The sequence below is a fragment of the Carassius auratus genome, unplaced genomic scaffold (assembly GCF_003368295.1).
Source record: "Carassius auratus strain Wakin unplaced genomic scaffold, ASM336829v1 scaf_tig00027515, whole genome shotgun sequence".
Taxonomy (NCBI): Eukaryota; Metazoa; Chordata; class Actinopteri; order Cypriniformes; family Cyprinidae; genus Carassius; species Carassius auratus.
Genome location: NW_020525600.1, coordinates 203,729 through 224,253, shown reverse-complemented (window position 1 = coordinate 224,253; position 20,525 = coordinate 203,729). Strand labels below are relative to the sequence as shown.

The window sequence follows — 20,525 nt, the reverse complement described above, 5'->3', positions numbered from 1 at the left end:
GAGTGTTAAATTAACACTGGGGATTTTTTGTGTATTAGTGCATGTTCCAAGCTACCATGCATTTACTTAACTTGTATAAAATACTTTCAAAAATATTTGTTTTGTTGTTGTAAACTTTGTGGATGTAAAACAATAAAAATATGACGAATTTGATATCCATATATGGTATTTTTTTTGTCCATTTGCAAGCATTATAATAATACTTCTAAGTACCATTTTGAAGGTTAAATGATAGGAACCTACCTACTTTTGGTTTGCATGAGTTCCAAGTATAACAGTCTATAAATATATAAAGGAAATGTCAATTTAAATAGAAAAGATAATCATAATTTAATAGAAAACTACTTTTTTGGCCATTTTCCATTGTGGTTCACTTTTGCCATATGGCAACATTTTCCTAAATACCCCACCCCCAAAGAAAGAAAAAGAAATTGGATTTGTATAATTGAAGCTATTTTATGTAATAAAAACTTATTAAAAAAATAGTTCATGGTAAGAACATAATGCGTACCGTATAGGGTTAAATAACCTTGCTTATATGCAAATATGCAAATTTAAATATATCCTGTCTGGTGGAATTTATTAATTCACAGCATTAGTCCTTCCCTGAAGCCATATTCCACTGTATGTTTTTGCCCTCGTTCTCTGTGCTCCATTTATCTAGAAATAAAATGTTGAAACCCTGTCGTTGTCCTGCCTTTTTTTTCAATACAACTTATCATTTTCAGAGCTGTACAAACATGTTCCTCACTCACAAGCTGACGTAAAATAGGAGAACAACAGACATGGTCACGCCGTCTGAGAAGAAATCAAATGCACCAGGTAATCATGAGTCTATGGACATTATTACATTTTTCACAATATGGGTCAAATATATGTTTATTGTTTTAAAGGATTTTAAAGTTGATAACTTATATGTTTTATCAGTCTGCAGATTAAGACCATGTGCATTACTACAGGCTTGTTTAATTTGGACATTTTTCTGTTTGGTAAGTTTATGATCAATTTTAAAGCTGATGTTACAATAAAGATCAGATAAATAATCATTTTGTTCTCTCCGTAAAATAATAACATTAATAAGATCATAATTTCTGTGTAATGGCATTTAACTCATTTTGAATTCTGAAATATATTTTTTAGTTTCAATTGAATTCACAAATCATAATTTAAGGATCAATAACAAACACATGCAGAATTAGAATGTGTACACATTGGTGTAACAGCTGTAATTTTGGTTTTAAAGTAAATTAAGTTTTAGTCGGAATCTATGAAGTTGTAATTTTGATATACGTTTGCACTTTTTTGAAATATTTGAGATGTTTTGATGTTTGTTTTTCTCAGCTCTTAAATATGTTACACCATTGGGTCTTTATTTTTAGGCTAAATATTAGAAAATGGCAAGAATATTTCTGTTTAGCATACAGGCTTTGCAGTTGTGCCAAACAGATGGAGCACAAGGGAATACTGTAATGATTTTGACTAAATACTTTTTCTAAATTCTTTCTTTTTTTCTTCTTGTTGGACATTAAATGTGCATATAAAGAAATTTGTTTTCTGAAGTTAGGGGGAATCACACGTGACAACCCTCAGGATGGTTTGTGCAAGTAAAAATGTGTAACAGGACATTGTTAACAACACCTTTTTGCACTTCACTAATTACTTGTGTACCAGGGATTATATTTATTTATATGTTGGAAAAAAACTTGTACAAGAGTAATTGGAACCATTTGATCCAGGGGGTGGAGATGGAAACACTGAAAAATAATGCTTTAAAATAAATGACATATTCTGACAGTGACAATCTTTTTTTTTTTTTTTTTTTTTTTTTTTTTTTTTACTAAAAGTGTAAAGTCCCGTAGAAAAAAAACCCCTGCACTCTGGACTGTAAAAAATTAACTGTATAACTCACAGTAACTTATTAATAGTGATGGCTGATGGCGAGAAGAAGCCTTATGAAGCTTTCAGCTTTTTAGTGAATGGTTGACAAAAGAGTAAATCTTTGGAGGCTTAATTTGCTCACAACACCATCTGGTGGTCAAAGAGTGCAAAAAGCAGATATATTTATTACAGACAGAAGTGTAAAGTCCAGGGATCAGAAAGTAAAATAAAAATATATCATCAGGGCCCGGTTTTTCAAAAGGTTTAATCCGGATAAAATTGATCCGGATTTAGTAATCCATTTTTTGCGATGCGTGATCACGTAATCCATCTTACTTTTGGAGCCAGTTTTTTAGAGCAATATCGGATTGGATCAATCTGATCCGGATAGGAACTTTTCAGGATCACCAAATCTGGATAACCAGTGCTCAAACAGGATAGGAAATAACAATGTAGAACTATAGATATGTAAAGAGCAACAAGCCAGTGTGGGGTCAATATAAATTATTTTTTATTTGAAAAGAAAACCCACACATTTAAAAAAAAACTAAAAACAATATTTAGGATATTTATAACAAGTATCAAGTATAGATGTTTAAAAAAAAAAAAAAGACTTAATGTAAAAAAATATTTTCGATTGTGATGAATATATATATATATATATATATATATATATATATATATATATATATATATATATATATATATATATATATCAATTAGTGACAGAATAAAATGTATTGTTTTTGGTCAATTTTGACAGCTGTTTGGGGGATTATTTTATGAGGCCAAACTCTTTCTACTTTGCTGTAGGCCTATACTGAAAGGCTGAATACGTTAAGCCTACTTAATCACTGTAGCCTGACGGATGAACAAATACAATTGAAACCTTATGAATAAATAGGATATCTTGTAAGATACTGCATGATCCAAATATAGTATTTTTTGATACATTTTTTAAGTTTTCATTACATTTCTGCCATGAAATCCACACTGAATCCACCCTTCTGATGGGATCAGTTTAATCCAGATTTTTTTGAAAAACCGGGCCCAGGTGATGTTGGTCACTTAATGGTATAAAAAAAAAAAAAAAAAATATCATGTAACAATCTGGTCAACTGGATTTATCAGAGGTCCAACCTATGTGATCAATTTAATATTAATGACAATATCAGATGTGTTGCATGACTGTTTATGGCTCACTCTGAACTACAGAATGCTTAGACGCACAGAGACTTCAATAATTAGTGTTTGAATCTCAACAATGGTGACATGCTTCATGCTGCAATGCATTCTGGGTGCCACAGATGAGTTTTGCATGACGTACCCTGAATAAATTGCAGCATGAAGCATGTCACCATTTTTGAGAGTCATACACTGATTCTTGGTGTTTGTGTGACCAAGAAAAGTTTTTTTTTTTTTTTTTTTTTAATCCTTGAAGTTATCTGATATTAATTCAGCTGGGTGTCATATATTTACCCATTGAATCACTTTAACAAAAATATACTTAATCTTTTAGCCAGCACCACCATTATGGAAATCAAAGCTGAAAGTGCATCTAATTGTAACAGTTTCCTATTTCAGTGTGTTACAAACATAATTTTGGAAAGAAGACCCTTTGGGCTTTGCTTCTTATCAACCAGATTTGATAATGCTCAAAAATATTAAAAGTTATAGACACTGAAGTGCATTTAAGGTTTTTTAGCACCAAATAATATAATATAATTTTTACCATACTTAAATATTTTTTATTTGATATAAAAATACATTAAATGAGTCCTGGAGCAATCTAGAAAAGTAATGGGTTGAAAGCCACGTGTCTCATGAGTTTCTATTTCAAATCTGAATAAGATATCATGAAAAATGAGACTCCTGCAAATATTTTTTATGAGACTATGTCTAGACCCCCCCATCCCCCCAAATATACAAAAATATATTTCCCAATAGTATTGAAGGCTTCTACAAACTATTTAGTCAGTAAACATACCACTGCATAGTTTTTTTGTTCAATTATAAAACACTAGACAGAAACTTAAACATCATATAAGCGATTTATTTGAGAACTAGAAATATACAATAAGAATAATTTGAGTAAGAAAAACAAGAATAATAAGAAAAATAAAAAAGATTCAACTTTGTTTGCCAATTACAGAAAATCATGGGATTGCTAGAAATGCAGCATTTACAATGAATTACGATGCAAAGAAATGCTGATGTGCTGATGGCCATTTATTCAGATGGTAATAACACAAATGCGTCATATAGTAAATAATCCACTCTCTCTATTCATATAGATGCGTTCACTTTGATAGCTGTGATTAGTGATGGGAAGATGAGGCCTCATGAAGCTTTAAGCTTTTCAGCCATGTGGTTCACAAAAGGGTTAATTTCTGGAAACTTAATTTGTTCACAATACCACTTGGTGGCCAACAAGTGTTAAAACAAGCAGATATATTACAGACAGAGCTGTAAAGTTGTAAAGTTGTAAAATTGTACAGGCTCAGGATTTTAGACATGAGCACTTATCATATGATCCTCAACAGTGGTAACAATAATTATTCATGCTACAGTGCATGATGGGAGTTTTTTTTTACCATGGTGTTACACAGCATGCACTTCAGCTTGAAGCGTTTTGTTGGTTGTCACCATTGTTGAGATTCATATGCTGGGTCATTATGTCTGTGCGTCTTATTTGGATAAGGTTTCAAAAAATGTATTTGCATTACATACATCATATTTCAAATTAATTATCACTGTTTTACCAACAGTTAATTTGCATGTGGCAGTTCCACAATGTAGGTTATTTAAATACTGAACATATGTTAAATTAATTATATATATATTAAATAAACAGGCTGATGCCTAGTAATTACTTCATCACGCAAAAGCAGCTCGTAAGAATTTTCTGCACTGCACTGATTGCACTGTTTTATAACAGCACATGTACTTTTGCAGAGAAATATCTAACACAAGAAGCCAAAGGTCAAGAGCCCAACTGAAGCAAACACTGATCTCCATGATGGTGGCATCATTTTAACCAATAAAACATCAGCATATTGTGAGCAAATTAAGTTTCCAGAAAATAACCCTTTTGTGAACTACTTGGCTGAAAAGCTTAAAGCTTCACAAGGCTTCATCTTCCCATTACTAGTAGTATATGAGTATGAATGGGTAATTTTGAGTAGAAAATAAACTTCAGATTTGAACATTTACACAAAAAATTTAATTTGTTGTGAATGATATCTTGGTTCTCTCTCAGGCTCTATGGGTATTGAATGGTGGGATCCACATCAAACAATTTCAGCCCCCCAGACCTAAACCAGTTCCTCGCAATAACAGTTCATCCATAATATCTGCGTTTGACATGGGAATCAGTGATGAGGAGTGGGAAAGACTACAGAAGGCTATTGACTGGCCTATTCCAGATCAAGAAATCACTTATCTGAATCAGAGCACAAGTCCAGTTCACTCAACTTTCTCTATTGTGGGATTCAAGGAGAGTTACAAAGTGGGAGAAAAGATCTCTGTTATTATCACAGCCAGAGACCACAACAAGAACCTGAAAAGATATGGAGGAGATTTTTTCAAAGCAAAACTTTTCAATACAGAGCTAAAGGTTTGTTTGTTTTATAATATATTCTTTTTGAAAAAAACATTTTTGAAAATATACAAATAAATAAACTCATTATACAGCAATTTGTCGTGTTGTTTCACTTGAGACAGTAGTTTATTTGCATACTATTACATATTATGCTTGTTTTTAAAAGCTTTAAAATGTACTTTACAAACATACACTAGTTTTTTGCATTTAATTTATTATTTTCTATTTATCTTAAAGGCGAGTGTGTACGGGGAGGTTGTGGATCATCATAATGGGACTTACTCTGTTGAACTTCTTCTGCCGTGGGAAGGTCAGGCACAAGTTTTTGTACGTCTAGAGCACTCCAGTGAGGTTGTGCAGATTCTTAAAAAATACAGGGATTCTTCATTCCCACGCACCCACTTCAATGGATACTTTGAAGGGCCAGGACCCAATAAAACCAGGATCAGTGAAGTAGTAGAATGTAATATTAAGTGGGGTGCAGATGGAAATTGGAGGAAAGGCGACTGCTGCTGTGAGCATAAGGATATAAAAACAGGAACGGTGTGGCAGTGTGAGAGACCGAAGAAACTTTCCTGTGACAAACTGGTTCGTCACTCAGGCGGACGTTTGGAAAACCCATTAAATCCTTTTGAGCAGCAGCTTTTTACACAGTAATGATTCAAAGTGCATTTCAGAATAATTTTAGAATTTTAAAACAAACAAACAAAAAAGTCTACAAAACCTCTCTCTCTCTCTCTCTTTTTACAGAAAATTAACAAATGTTGCTATTAATGGAGACAAAAAAATCATAAATATTCTTCCCAGCACTGCACCCATTGGTATGTTTACATAATGATGTCTGTGCATTTTGACCAGAGGTGGGAAATCCAGGGTCCAAAGAGTAAAAGTCCTGCCATATTTTGGCTCCAACCATGAACTCAGCAGCTGAATTCACCAGAGGAGGAACCAAGTCATTCCTTCCATAATATTATGAAGCTGCAGACTCGGAGCCTGAGCCTGCTGCATCTACAGTCCCACATCCAGAGTTCCTCGTTCTTAGCCACCTCTTAAAATGCATATGAATTGGTCAATTTGTCTAAACCCCTGTGCCTGTGAGTTCCACTCCTTGACAGTGGACAGTCTTTTCTCTACGTCCTGTTTGCCTTCTGTAGCTAATCATAGCTCCGTGTAGCTGTTTTTATTTATTATTATTTATTTATCTAGTATCTTTATCTTACTATCACTCTTTGTTTTTAAGTGATAAATGTAACTTAATTCACACCATATTTCTGATATTATCGATCAATCTTATCAGATTAATTTTGATCGTTCACTTTTATTTTATATCCGTGAGTGCAGTACACCTGCAAAGCGTTAGCTTGTCATAAGCGTTTTCATTCGAACCTATCACTGTTTTCTTTTCTCCTCTCCTCTCTGTCGCTCCAGTTTTTCACAAGTTCATCAAACTACCGCAGTAAGAATATTTAATCAATCACAGTGAGTAATGGCTTCTCCTGCTATTGATATTTGCACCTCTTTGCACATGTACAGTTTATCTATCTCTGTCGCAGATGAGGGATTCACATGTGATAAATGCAGGGAAATAGTTAGGCTAACAGAGAAGATTTCAGAATTAGAGACACGCATCCAAACTTTAATTCAGGACAGTAAGAATGTTAGGGCTCTAGATACGGCTTTGGATGCGTCTAGCTCAGGGACTCCTGTACATTGTTCGGTTCCAGGAACAGAGCCCCTGCAGGAGGGCAACTGGGTGACAGTGAGGCAGCGTAGTCGTGGGTAAAAAGACCACTCTTCTGTTCTGATCAAAACATTAAACAAGTTCTCCCCACTCAGTGATAAACCTACTGAGAAACCTGATGAAAGTGCTCTAGTTATTGGTGATTCTATTGTAGGGATTGTGAATATAGAGACACCAGCCACCATAGTCAAATGTTTAGCCGGAGCCAGAGCGCCTGACATCTTGGCAAATTTAAAAGTGCTGGCTAATCTTAAAACGTAAATACAGTAAGATTGTTATTCATGCTGTCGCTAATGATGTTCAACTTCGCCAGTCGGAGATCACTAAAAATAAAGAGGTGTGAACTTGCAAACACGATGTCAGACACTGTGATATGCTCTGGTCCCCTCCATGCTTACCGTGGTGACGAGATGCATAGCAGATTGTCATCACTCAATGGCTGGATGTCTAAGTGGGGACCACAGAATAACATAGGTTTCATAGACAATTGGACGAGCTTTTGGGGCAGACCTGACCTGTTGAAAAGAGATGGTCTTCATCCCCCCTGGGGTGGCGCCACTCTTCTCTCTAGAAATATGGCAAAGAGTCTTAGTGTTTATTCTTGACTAACTGGGGCCCAGGTCAGGAAGCAGACAGACTGGCTAAACCGACCGTCTGCTAGCTGCCTCACGTCAGAGAGTTCAGCTAATTCTCAGCACATAGAGACTCTTTCACCTAGATATCACACTATAGAGATTGTGTCTGTTCATTGAACTAGAAAAATACAAAAACGTCCAAACCAAGTTAAGATGAACAATTTAATTGAGGTTCAACAAATAAAAAAACATATGCAATATGGATAAACAAAAGATAAAGCTTGGCTTATTGAATATCAGATCCCTTTCTACGAAAACACTTTTTGTAAATAATATGATCACTAATCATAATATAGATGTGCTCTGTTTGACAGAAACCTGGCTAAAACCTGATGATTACATTATTTTAAATGAGTCCACCCCCTAAGATTTCTGTTATAAACATGAGCCACAACACGTTTCAGGTCCTACTCATTGTCGAAATCATACTCTAGATTTAATACTGTCACATGGAATTGATGTTGATAGTGTTGAAATTATGCAGCCAAGTGATGCTATCTCAGATCATTATTTAGTTGTGCAAACTTCATATAGCCAAAATTGTAAATTCTACTTCTTGTTACAAGTATGGAAGAACCATCACTTCTACCACAAAAGACTGCTTTTTAAGTTATCTTCCTGATTTATTCAAATTCCTTAGCATATCCAAAACCTCAGAACAACTTGATGATGTAACAGAAACTATGGACTCTCTCTTTTCTAGCACTTTGAATACAGTTGCTCCTTTACGCTTAAGGAAGGTTAAGGAAAACAGTTTGACACCATGGTATAATGAGCATACTCGCTCCCTGAAGAGAGCAGCCCGAAAAATGGAGCGCAGATGGAGGAAAACAAAACTAGAGGTATTTCGTATTGCTTGGCGGGAAAGTAACCTATCCTACAGAAAAGCATTAAAAACTACTAGATTTGATTATTTTTCTTCTCTTTTAGAAGGAAACAAACATAACCCCAGGTATTAATTCAATACAGTGGCTAAATTAACGAAAAATAAAGCCTCAACAAGTGTTGACATTTCCCAACACCACAGCAGTAATGACTTTATGAACTACTTTACTTCTAAAATCGCTACTATAAGAGATAAAATTGAAACCATTCAGCCGTCAGCTACAGTATCACATCAGACAGGGCACTATAGACCCCCTGAGGAACAGTTCCACTCATTCTCTACTATAGGAGAGGAAGAATTGTATAAACTTGTTAAATCATCTAAACCAATGACATATATGTTAGACCCTATACCATCTAAGCTCCTAAAAGAGGTGCTTCCAGAAGTCATAGATCCTCTTCTGACTATTATTAATTTCTTATTGTCATTAGGATAACAGAATCAGAATCAGAATGAGTTTTATTGCCAGGTATGTTCACACATACAAGGAATTTGTTTTCGTGACAGAAGCTCCGCAGTGCAACATAACAGCGACAGAACAAAAAACACATTAAGGAATAAAAAAAATATATACAAATAGGTGGGTATGGAATGACAATATACAAATTGACAATGTATGGCAGGTATATTACAATAAGCATTTATGTATGTACATGTATATTATGTGCAAAAAATTTAAGTGTATGCTAAGTATGTGTGTTAGATAAATAAGTGTATGTGTATATAAATATAAATAGTGTAGTGTGTTCCATAGTTATTATCAGCTGTTCATAAGATGGATGGCCTGAGGGAAGAAACTTGTCCTGTGTCTGGTCGTTCTGGTGCTCAGTGCTCTGTAGCGTCGACCAGATGGGAACAGTTCAAAGAGGGAGTGTGCTGGATGTGAGGGGTCTAGAGTGATTTTTACAGCCATTTTGCTCACTCTGGATAAGTACAGTTCTTGAATAGATGGTAAGGTTGTACCAATGATTCACTCAGCAGTCCAGAATACCCTCTGTAGCCTTCTGAGGTCCGATTTAGAAGCTGAGCTGAACCAGACATATACTGAAGTGCAGAGGATGGATTCGATGATGGTGGAGTAGAACTGTTTCAGCAGCTCCTGTGGCAGGTTAAACTTCCTCAGCTGGCGAAGGAAGTACAACCTCTTTTTCACAATGGAGTCAATGTGAATGTCCCACTTCAGGTCCTGAGAGATGGTGGTGCCCAGGAACCTGAATGACTCCACTGCAGTCATAGTGATGTTCATGATGGTGAGTGGGGGGAGTGCAGGGGGGGGGGGGGGTTCTCCTGAAGTCTACGATCATCTCCATTGTTTTGAGCGTGTTAAGCTCCAGGTTGTTGAGAGTGCATCAGACAGCCAGCTCTTTAACCTCCTGTATGTAAGCAGACTTGTCACTGTCCTGAATGAGGCTGATGAGTGTGGTGTCATCTGCAAACTTCAGGAGCTTGACAGAAGGGTCCTTGGATGTGCAATCGTTAGTGTACAGGGAGAAGAGCAGTGGGGAGAGAACGCAGCCCTGGGGAGCTCTGGTGCTGATTGTACGGGTGCTGGATGTGTATTTTCCCAGCCTCACTAGCTGCTGCCTGTCTGTCAGGAAGCTGTTGATCCCCTGCAGATGGAGGTGGGCACGGAGAGCTGAGTTAGTTTGGGCAAGAGGAGGTTTGGGATGATCGTGTTGAAGGCCGAGCTGAAGTCCACAAACAGGATCCTCACATAAGTCCCCGGTCTGTCTAGGTGTTGCAGAACATAATGCAGTCCGATGTTTCCTGCATCGTCCACAGACCTGTTTGCTCTGTAGGCAAACTGAAGAGGATCTAGCAAGGGTCCAGTGATGTCTTTCAGGTGGGCCAGCACCAGTTTTTCAAATGACATCATGACTACAGACGTTAGAGCCACAGGCCTGTAGTCATGTAGTTGTGTAATTTTGGATTTCTTTGGGATGGGGATGATGGTGGATCATTTGAAGCATGAAGGGACTTTGCACAGTTCCAGCAATCTGTTCAAGATCTGTGTGAAGATGGGGGCCAGCTGGTCAGCACAGGATTTCAGACAGGCTGGTGCTTTTTTCCTATTCCTCGCTTATCTGAATTGCAGGTGTGGGAGAGAGGGTGGATGCAGGAGGTGAGAATGGTGAGAGCGCTTGATTGGAGAGGTGTTCAGGGCGGGTTGCAGGAGTTGTGAATGGTGTGAACGGTTGTTTGGAGAGGCATTCAGGGTTGGTTGCAGGAGTTGTGAATGGTGAGAGCGGTTGATTGGAGAGGTGATCAGGATGGGTTGCAGGAGTTGTGAATGGTGTGAATGGTTGTGTGGGGAGGCATTCAGTGCAGGTGATGGGTGTTCTTTCAAACCTGCAGTAAAACTCGTTTGGATCGTCTGCCAGTCGTTGATTCTCCACAGTGCTGGGGGGTGGTGTCTTGTAATTGGTTATCTTCTTTAGACTTTTCCACACTGATGCGGAGTCGTTCGAAGTGAACTGAGTCCTTATTTTTTCAGAATAATTCCTCTTTGCCACTTTGATCTCCTTTTCCAGTGTGTATTTAGCCTGTTTATACAGGACATTTTCCCCCTTCACGTAAGCATCTTCTTTGGCCTGACGGAGCTGTCTGAGTTTTGCTGTGAACCACGGTTTGTCATTGTTGTAATTTAGTTGAGTCCTGGTAGGAATGCATATATCCTCACAGAAACTGATATATGATGTTACAGTCTCTGTGAGTTCATCCAGATCGGTGGCAGCAGCTTCAAAAACACTCCAATCAGTGAGGTCAAAACAAGCTTGTAAATCCTGCTCTGCTTCATTAGTCCATCTTTTTACAGTCCTTAATACAGGTTTAGCTGATTGTAGTTTCTGCCTGTAGGTCGGTATAAGATGAACCAGAAGGTGATCAGAACGTCCCAAAGCTGCTCGTGGAACAGAGTGATATGCATCCTTTATTGTTGTGTAACAGTGATCCAATATATTACTGTCTCTTGTGGGACATGTGATGTGCTGTCTGTATTTTGGCAGTTCACGGGAGAGATTGGATTTATTAAAGTCCCCAAGAATGATTAGAATGGAGTCCGGGTGTTGTTGTTCTGTCTCAGTGATTTGCTCAGCGAGTTTCTGTAAAGCTGAGCTCACGTGCGCTTGTCGATGGATGTAAACACTCACCAGAATGAACAAATGAAACTGAGCAGCAGAGTGTAAGAAAACCTGATTTGTCTGAGAGAGCAGAATCAGTTTGTCCGTTTTGAAGGGTAGAGAGCGGAGATTTGCCAGATGGATGCTAGGCAATGGCGTTCAAAATCTGCGTTTTCTGACTCTCACGAGCGCGCCAACTATTTTTCCCCGTCTTCGCGTCCTCTTGAAGCATGTGATCAGCGCAGCCGCTCCGCCGAAAAGAATGTCCAGCAAAACATCAGAATAGTCGAAAACTGGTGATATATTGGGAGATGTGTGTTGCCGAATGTTCAGCAATTTGTCCCTGGTGAAACTGATTGCAGGAATATAACTAAAGGCAGGACAAACTAACAAAAACAACTGCAGAGCACGTCACGCAGGCAGCCATCCTGTATCAGCTCCAGCGATTATTTACTTATAATACTTATAATAATAATTATATTTACCCAAAACCTTCAAACTGGCTGTTATTAAGCATCTCATCAAAAAACCAAAACTTGACCCCAAAGAACTAGTTAATTATAGACCAATCTCGAATCTTTTCTGTCCAAGATACTAGAAAAGGTGGTATCCTCACAATTATATTCCTTCTTAGAGAAAAATGGTATATGTGAGGATTTCCAGTCAGGATTTAGACCATATTATAGTACTGATACTGCTCGCCTTAGAGTTACAAATGATCTGCTCTTATCATCTGATCGTGGGCGTATCTCTCTATTAGTTTTATTGGATCTTAATGCTGCGTTTGACACAATTGACCACAGCATTCTTTTGCATAGACTTGAACACTTTGTTGGCATCAGTGGAAGTGCATTAGCATGGTTTATATCATTCTTATATGACCGCCATCAGTTCGTAGCAGTGAATGAAGATGTATCATATCGATCACAACTGCAGTATGGAGTACCTCAAGGCTCAGTACTAGGGCCACTACTCTTCACGCTTTAAATGTTACCCTTGGGAGATATCATCAGGAAACATGGTTGTTAGCTTTCACTGTTATGCTGATGATACTCAGCTCTATATTTCTTCGCAGCCTAGTGAAACACACCAATTTGAAAAGCTAATGGAATGCATAGTCGATATAAAAAACTGGATGATGAGTAATTTCTTACTGCTAAATTCTGAAAAAAGAGAGGTGTTAATTATAGGACCTAAAAACTCTGCTTGTAATAACCTAGAACACTGTCTAAGAATTGATGGCTGCTCTGTCAATTCTTTGTCATCAGTTCGGAACCTAGGTGTGCTATTTGATTGCAATCTTTCCTTAGAAAGCAAGGTTTCTAGCATTTATAAAACTGTATTTTTCCATTTCGAAAATATATCTAAATTACGGCCTATGCTTTCAATGTCAAATGCAGAAATGCTAATCCATGCATTTATAACCTCAAGGTTAGATTATTGTAATGCTTTATTGGGTGGTTGTTCTGCACGCTTAGTAAACAAACTACAGCTAGTCCAAAATGCAGCAGCAAGAGTTCTTACTAGAACCAGGAAGTATGACCATATTAGCCCGGTTCTGTCAACACTGCACTGGCTCCCTATCAAACATCGTATATATTTAAAAATATTGCTTATTACTTATAAAGCCCTGCATGGTTTAGCTCCTCAGTATTTGAATGAGCTCCTTTTACATTATAATCCTCTATGTCCGCTACGTTCTCAAAACTTTGATTTACCTAGAATATCAAAATCAACTGGGGGCAGCATATCTTTTTCCTATTTGGCGCCTAAGCTCTGGAATAACCTACCTAACATTGTTCAGGAGGCAGACACACTCTTGCAGTTTAAATCTAGATTAAAGACCCATCTCTTTAACCTGGCTTACACATAACATACTAATATGCTTTTAATATCCAGATCCATTAAAGGCTGCATTAATTAGGTAAACCATAACCGGAAACACTTCCCATAACACCCTATGTACTTGCTACATCATTAGAAGAATGGCATCTACGCTAATATTTGTCTGTTTCTCTCTTATTCCGAGGTCACCGTAGCCACCAGATCCAGTCTGTATCCAGATCAGAGGGTCACTGCAGTCACCCGGTCCCAGTACGTATCCAGACCAGATGGTGGATCAGCACCTAGAAAGGACCTCTACTGCCCTGAAATATAGCGGAGACCAGGACAACTAGAGCCCCAGATACAGATCCCCTGTAAAGACCTTGTCTCGAAGGACCACCAGGACAAGACCACAGGAAACAGATAATTCTTCTAGACAATCTGACTTTGCTGCAGCCTGGAATTAAACTACTGGTTTCGTCTGGTCAGAAGAGAACAGGCCCCCCAGCTGAGCCTGGGTGCTCCCAATGTTTTTTTCTCCATTCTGTCACCGATGGAGTTTCGGTTCCTTGCCTCTGTTGCCTCTGGCTTGCTTAGTTGGGGTCACTTCATCTACAGCAATATCGTTGACTTGATTGCAAATAAATGCACAGACACTATTTAACTGAACAGAGATGACATCACTGAATTAAATGATGAACTGCCTTTAACTATCATTTTGCATTATTGACACACTGTTTTCCTAATGAATGTTGTTCAGTTGCTTTGAATCAATTTATTTTGTTTAAAGCGCTATATAAATAAAGGTGACTTGTCTTGACTTGTTAGGTTTAGGGCAAGGTTAGGTCTAGGTCATTCATACATATTCATACAAATTGTGCAACTCATAAAATATGCATGTGGTCATACAAATTCATACGAATTAGCCACCTCCTAAAATATGTATGAATTGCCATGAGAACGGATTGCAAGGGGTCTGAGAATGCGGAACTCTGGGTGCGGGACTATAGATCCAGCAGACTCCTAGCCTGCAGCTTCATACTTCTCTCCTTCCAAGTCACAAATGAGTCTTGAGCCAAATCCCAAGTCATCAAAGAGTTAAAGTTAATGAGATAATTAAGTGACTAATTAAATGATTGTGCATTAGTGATGAACACCTGCTGTTATTGAGAATTCGAGGGTAGGGCAGCACGATTAATCGCAAGCGATTGTCATGCGTGTCTTTTTAGTAAAACTGGTTCTGTGATTAGCAGTAAATGTCCATCACCTGGTTTCAAATGAAGCTGGCACTTTCCAGCTATAATTTTCTCTGTTCTAAAAATGTTCCAAGAACATTCCCATGGATTGTTCTAACAAAGTTTTTAGCGGGTAGTTTTATTTTCGTTACCAGAATGTTCACTCAAAACATTCCCTAAAATCATTCTAAAAGTGTTTATTAATAACATTATTAGAACATTATCCCCTAACATTCTAATTAAAATTTAAGCAGCTGTTTAGATGTGGTGTGGATGTTGATGTCCGTTTAAAAGTAAATTTGGTTTGATGTCACCATAATGTTGTTAAGTGTTGGCTTTAGTTGTGCAATTTGACACTTGACTTGGCAGTGTTGTTCTTTAACTGCTCTAGTCTTTATTGTGGCAATAACAGCGAGAGAACTTGCGGTTCGATGGTGCTGATTGCTTGCTGATGATTAGTGTGTCATCACATATGTGGTCTGGTTACTTGTTTTTTACCAAGCTAATGTGTGGTGTTAGTTGAATATTATTTATTAAAGTGCCCCAATGGGTCAACAGCCTGACACCCATCTGAATTATTAGCAGATAATTTCATGAATTGGAAAAAAAAATACTTTCCTTGTTGACACAAACACCAAGATTCAGTGGATGACTCTCAACAACAGTGACATGCTTCATGCTGCAATATATTCAGGGTACATTATGCAAAACTCATCCATGGCACCCAGAATGTATTGCGGCATGAAGCATGTCACCATTGTTGAGATTCATACAATAATTCTTGAAGTCTCTGTGTGTCTAAGCATTCTGAGGTTTAAAGTGACTCAAGAACAATTTAATAAAAATAAAAAAATATCATCAAGTAACCAACACTACCTGTTGATATCTTTCTCTTACTGTTTTTGTTGTAACAAATATAGTTATAGCAGTTAAAAAACCAGTAACACTGAAAAGACTCATAACTGCCTAAGTACTGATTACCATCAGGGTGACTTCAAACTAAACTATTATTTTCAATAAACCATCCACACCTCTGTTAATCTCGATAAGATCCTTTTTACATTTATGACTTAAATCTTGTTTATAATAAGTGCAGTTGGTAATACTGTTTTTGGAGCATTTACGCTAGAGTTTGACAGCAATCAGAAGTTTGATTTTCACTTTCAACCAACATCTGACTTATGAGCAATGTCAGTCCACATCTAGTGTGATGGGAAGCTTTATTAGAATGTTAGAGAATAATGTTGTAACAATATTATCAATAGACATTTTTAGAATGCTTTTAGAGATTGTTATCCTACCTTTTAGCAGAACATTCTGGGAACTTAAATAAAACTTAACACTGAAAACATTCTTAGAACATAAAAAAATTCTAGGTGGGTTAGTACGCAGAGCCGTAGTTCACTGACAAGCTACTTTTAAAGGTACAAAATTGTCACCACAGGTACAAAACTGGTCTCTTAAGGTACCAATTTATACCCTATGCCTTGAGGCAAGTGACAAATGTATACCCTATGCCTTGAGGCAACAGCCCAAGTGACAAGCTATATTACCCTAAAGGTACAATTATGTACTTTATTTGCAGTATATATGCAGTATATACAGTATGTCATATATTACATTTGTCTATGGACTTCTTTGCTTTTCTTCCAAAAAGAGAAATGGTCAATACATACACAGACCACATAGCAGAGGATGGATATCATCTGAAATTCAATTTAGTTTCAAAATAATTCACATAGCTACAAAACCTTTAATATGCATGTTTCTTTGTTTTAGGCACAATGGAGAAATGCAGGTCTGGCATGACGACACCGGTTCCAGCAGGGTTTTATTTGAAAGATGTCTGGAAGTCTTTTGTATGCAACACTCGGCAGTTCAGTCCTGCACAAATGGCAAACTGTCTTAAAAACAAGATTGTCTATTTGAAGGGAGACTCCACCACAAGGCAGTGGTTCGAGTTCTTAGAAATGAAAGTGCCAGGCAAGTATGAGTACATTTTCAATGTTCAATTTAAGACTTGATAGCATGAATGTAATATATATAATATATAATATAAATAAAACAAGGAAATGATTTACAGATGCCTGCAAAGGATATGGGAAATTAATCTAAATATGAATAGCAGCTGTTCATAAATACTCAATCGTCACTTAATTAATTACTTAATTATCTCATTAACTTTAACACCACTTCATTGTTGCTTTAACACTCTTTTATAGTGGGACCATATATGCTCCGAGCAGTATTCATTTACTGTGCATTAAGAACTCTATATAAATCAGTGCAGGGACAGTTTGACCAAAAATAAACATTTGGTCATCATTTACTTACTTATCGTTCAAAAGTTCAAGCTATGGTTATTATATTTATTTCACATATCTTGATTAGGCATAAAAAGAATGGACCTCCACACTCATCCTGGGGGTGGCCCACTAATGGCTGTGGAGCTGAAAAATAATATCATTGTTCACTGGAGGGTACATGGTGTTCCTTTGCGATTTGGTAAAATAATGCCTATCATTGACCTACATTACATCAGCAATGATATTGATGAAATAGCCGGTGGGGCTCATGCAGTCGTTGTCTTCACATATTGTGCTCACCTGGTTTTCCACCCAATAACATTTTACATATATGAAGTGGCCAAAATCCGCCAGTCTGTTGTTGCACTGCTGAGTCGTGCTCCAGAGACCACCGTCATCATCAAGTCTGGAAACACTGCTGGACTAAAGGTACACTTGCTCACTTTCCAATCCTAATGGGTGTTAAACTCTTTGAAATGAATTGTTGTAAATTTGAAAGTAATACACTATATACTAAACTACAGTAACTATAGTTACTTGACTAGTATAACTCAGGTTACTTGTAATGTGTTACCCCAACACTGAAAGTCTAGAAACACTAAGGCTTAAAGATGTGTGCTTTGTTCAGGCTCAATGGGGTGAATCATGGTACTCACAATGCCCAATTTTTTATTCATGTATTTATTTTTGTCATTTGTAAAATGTATGTTTTATTTGCTCTCCCAGTTGCCTAGAACAAATTTCTTCTATGGGAGAGAAAAAAAGAGAAACTTAACTTAACTCCCAGAGAAGTTACCATGCTTGAACTGATATAAATTTAAGGTTTGGATGAAAACAGATGATTTTTTGGGGCAAACAATTCTTTTATCTCTACTAATTTATTGTTTTTCTTTCCATGTAAGGAAATGTATATTATTGTTTGTGCAAGCACACTTGGCAAAAAAGTGTTTCTGATTCTGTTTTGTGTTTTTCCAGAATATTTATCAAAGTGATTGGCACATGTTGCAGTTGAACACTGTGATGCGGGAGATGTTCAGAGACATTGATGGAGTCATCTTCATAGATGTCTGGCAGATGACTTCCTGTCACTATCTACGTGAAAACATTCACCCAGGACCCGTCGTCATTGGCAATGAAGTCGACGTGTTGTTGTCATATATCTGTCCTGCCTGAGGCCTGTTCAAGTTGATTTGATTCTATTTGGAAACCTACCTGGTCGGGGGAAGACTAATCAAGTTGTTACTTAACCGGATTTCCTCTAATACTGACCTGATGAAAAGATCTCTTGGTTATCAGATTTGTTTGTAGAGTGTACATCTAAACCTATTACTGTTCAATGTAGATTTAAAAAAAAAAAAAAAAAAAAAAGGGGTCGATTACTATCAGATACGGCTGCCAAACAAAAAACTAAAAAAACTAAAATGAATGTAAAATATCCTAAAGTGCAAAAAAACTTGAATAATTCTTTTTTTTTTTTTTTTTTTTTTTTTACAGAACAATAATGCTATTTTAAAGATATTGCCCACATTATTAGGATAAATGTGATTCTAAAAATCTAATTTAAAGTAAAAAATAAACAGGAAAACCACAAAACTGACACAAAAAGATGTAGTATACATGCCAGACCAGCATGTGGCGCTGTAATTGTACAACAGAGATAAACTAAACTTGGAGAAGAAGACTTGGACTATGCTCATAAACCTTGCACGTGGTATACAAACAAACATGCAACAATACATGTATTAATCTGTGTTAATGTTAGTTAATAAAAACACAATCGTTCAGTGTTTGTACATGATTGTGTTACTGTTATGTGTGACTAGCAGCGGGATGTGGGCTGATGAGGTCATCGTTTCAGAAAATATACAGATTCTTTGTCCACATGAAATGTAAACGTGGTGGTTTCAGATTTATCCACTCTTGAAACCGGTAAAAAAAAAAAAAAAAAATCAGTTTCAATGTCAAAAAATGCTCCATCCGTGTGGACGAAATGCCTATACAATAAAACAAATTATGCATATACAGCTAAACGCATCTCCACTGGACTATCAACCTCTGCAGTTTATCCAGAGTAGGATATACTTACATTTTTTACTTTAATATTTTATTTTTTTGCCACTGCTGTCAGTCATTTGACTATTTTTTTATTTTTTTTTTTTACGATTTTTAAAAGGTGATGGTGTTTGGTCATAATTCAGTAAATACCTGTAAAAAACTATATATATATATATATATATATATATATATATATATATATATATATATATATATATATATATATATATATTTTTTTTTTTTTTTTTTTTTTTTTTATGATAATTTACTTAAATTTTATGGTTTTTGTATGGCAGCCGCTACCGCTAGAGTCATTTGGCCATTTTTATATATTTTTTAAAATATTTTTACAGTTTTTTTAGGCAGGTAGTTCTAGTTCCCACCATGATTTGCATAGGACTGGATAAGGAAAATAAAGTATATACAATAAAGGGATTTATTTGTTTTCATTGGGAAAGGGAAATACCTGTTGGTGTTTAATGCTGTTATGTTTGACATTTAAAAGACGTTAAATAATGTTAAAGTTTTTGTAGTCACCATTGTGTTTTGGGGGTTATCTTTATTTTATTTTTTGTGTTTAATTACAGATTATTTCATTATATTAGAAAAAGCAGAAACACTGTATAAAAATACAATTCTATTTCTCTATAAAAAAAATAATTACTGTAATGTCTTGTTAATGTCACAATACTTAAAATGACAGCCAATTTGTTAATTTACAGATATTGTTGGTAATTTTACATTTTTTACTACAATTTAAAAGAAAAGAATACAACCATAAAAATCAGTTTTTTTTTTTTTTACATAAAATTAGGATTTTTTTACAACGATTATTATTAATTATTCTTTCATTGTGAAGTATTGAAAGACTGTGAACTGTTGCATAAAATAGATTAATTTTCTGCCCTGAAAACACAGACAATTAGACAAAAAAATAAACAAACTATATAATATATAAAAAAAAATGCATATAGCAAATAGGAAAGCTGCTTGCTGCTAATGCTACTGCTGTTATATGAACAAGATATACTTAGTAATTACTGTACTTCTCACACAAATAACTTATAGTTTTACAACTTTTATATTTTATGAATGTAAAACTGACAAATGCAATAATGCACTGAAATCAGAGTGAAGATGATTTACTTTTATAGTAAGTAAGCTCATTGGCTGGCAATCCAAGATTGAACCAATCAGCTTGTGCCAGGTTTAACTCTCTAAATATCATCAGTTACATTAACAACC

The 20,525-nt window shown here is 36.2% G+C and overlaps 2 protein-coding genes across 2 annotated transcripts in view; one reads left to right on the top strand and one right to left on the bottom strand.

The window, feature by feature from the left end:
* Positions 1-20,525, bottom strand: part of LOC113079247 (B-cell receptor CD22-like) — a 125,778-nt gene that overhangs the window by 46,822 nt on the left and 58,431 nt on the right. The window lies entirely within an intron of this gene.
* Positions 639-18,593, top strand: LOC113079258 (NXPE family member 3-like). Its single transcript, XM_026251485.1, has 8 exons — positions 639-822; positions 928-989; positions 5,138-5,494; positions 5,717-6,132; positions 6,230-6,300; positions 16,699-16,902; positions 17,311-17,654; positions 18,201-18,593. Exons 1-8 carry the CDS (start codon positions 786-788, stop codon positions 18,396-18,398), a joined length of 1,689 nt encoding a protein of 562 aa, XP_026107270.1. The 5' UTR covers positions 639-785; the 3' UTR covers positions 18,399-18,593.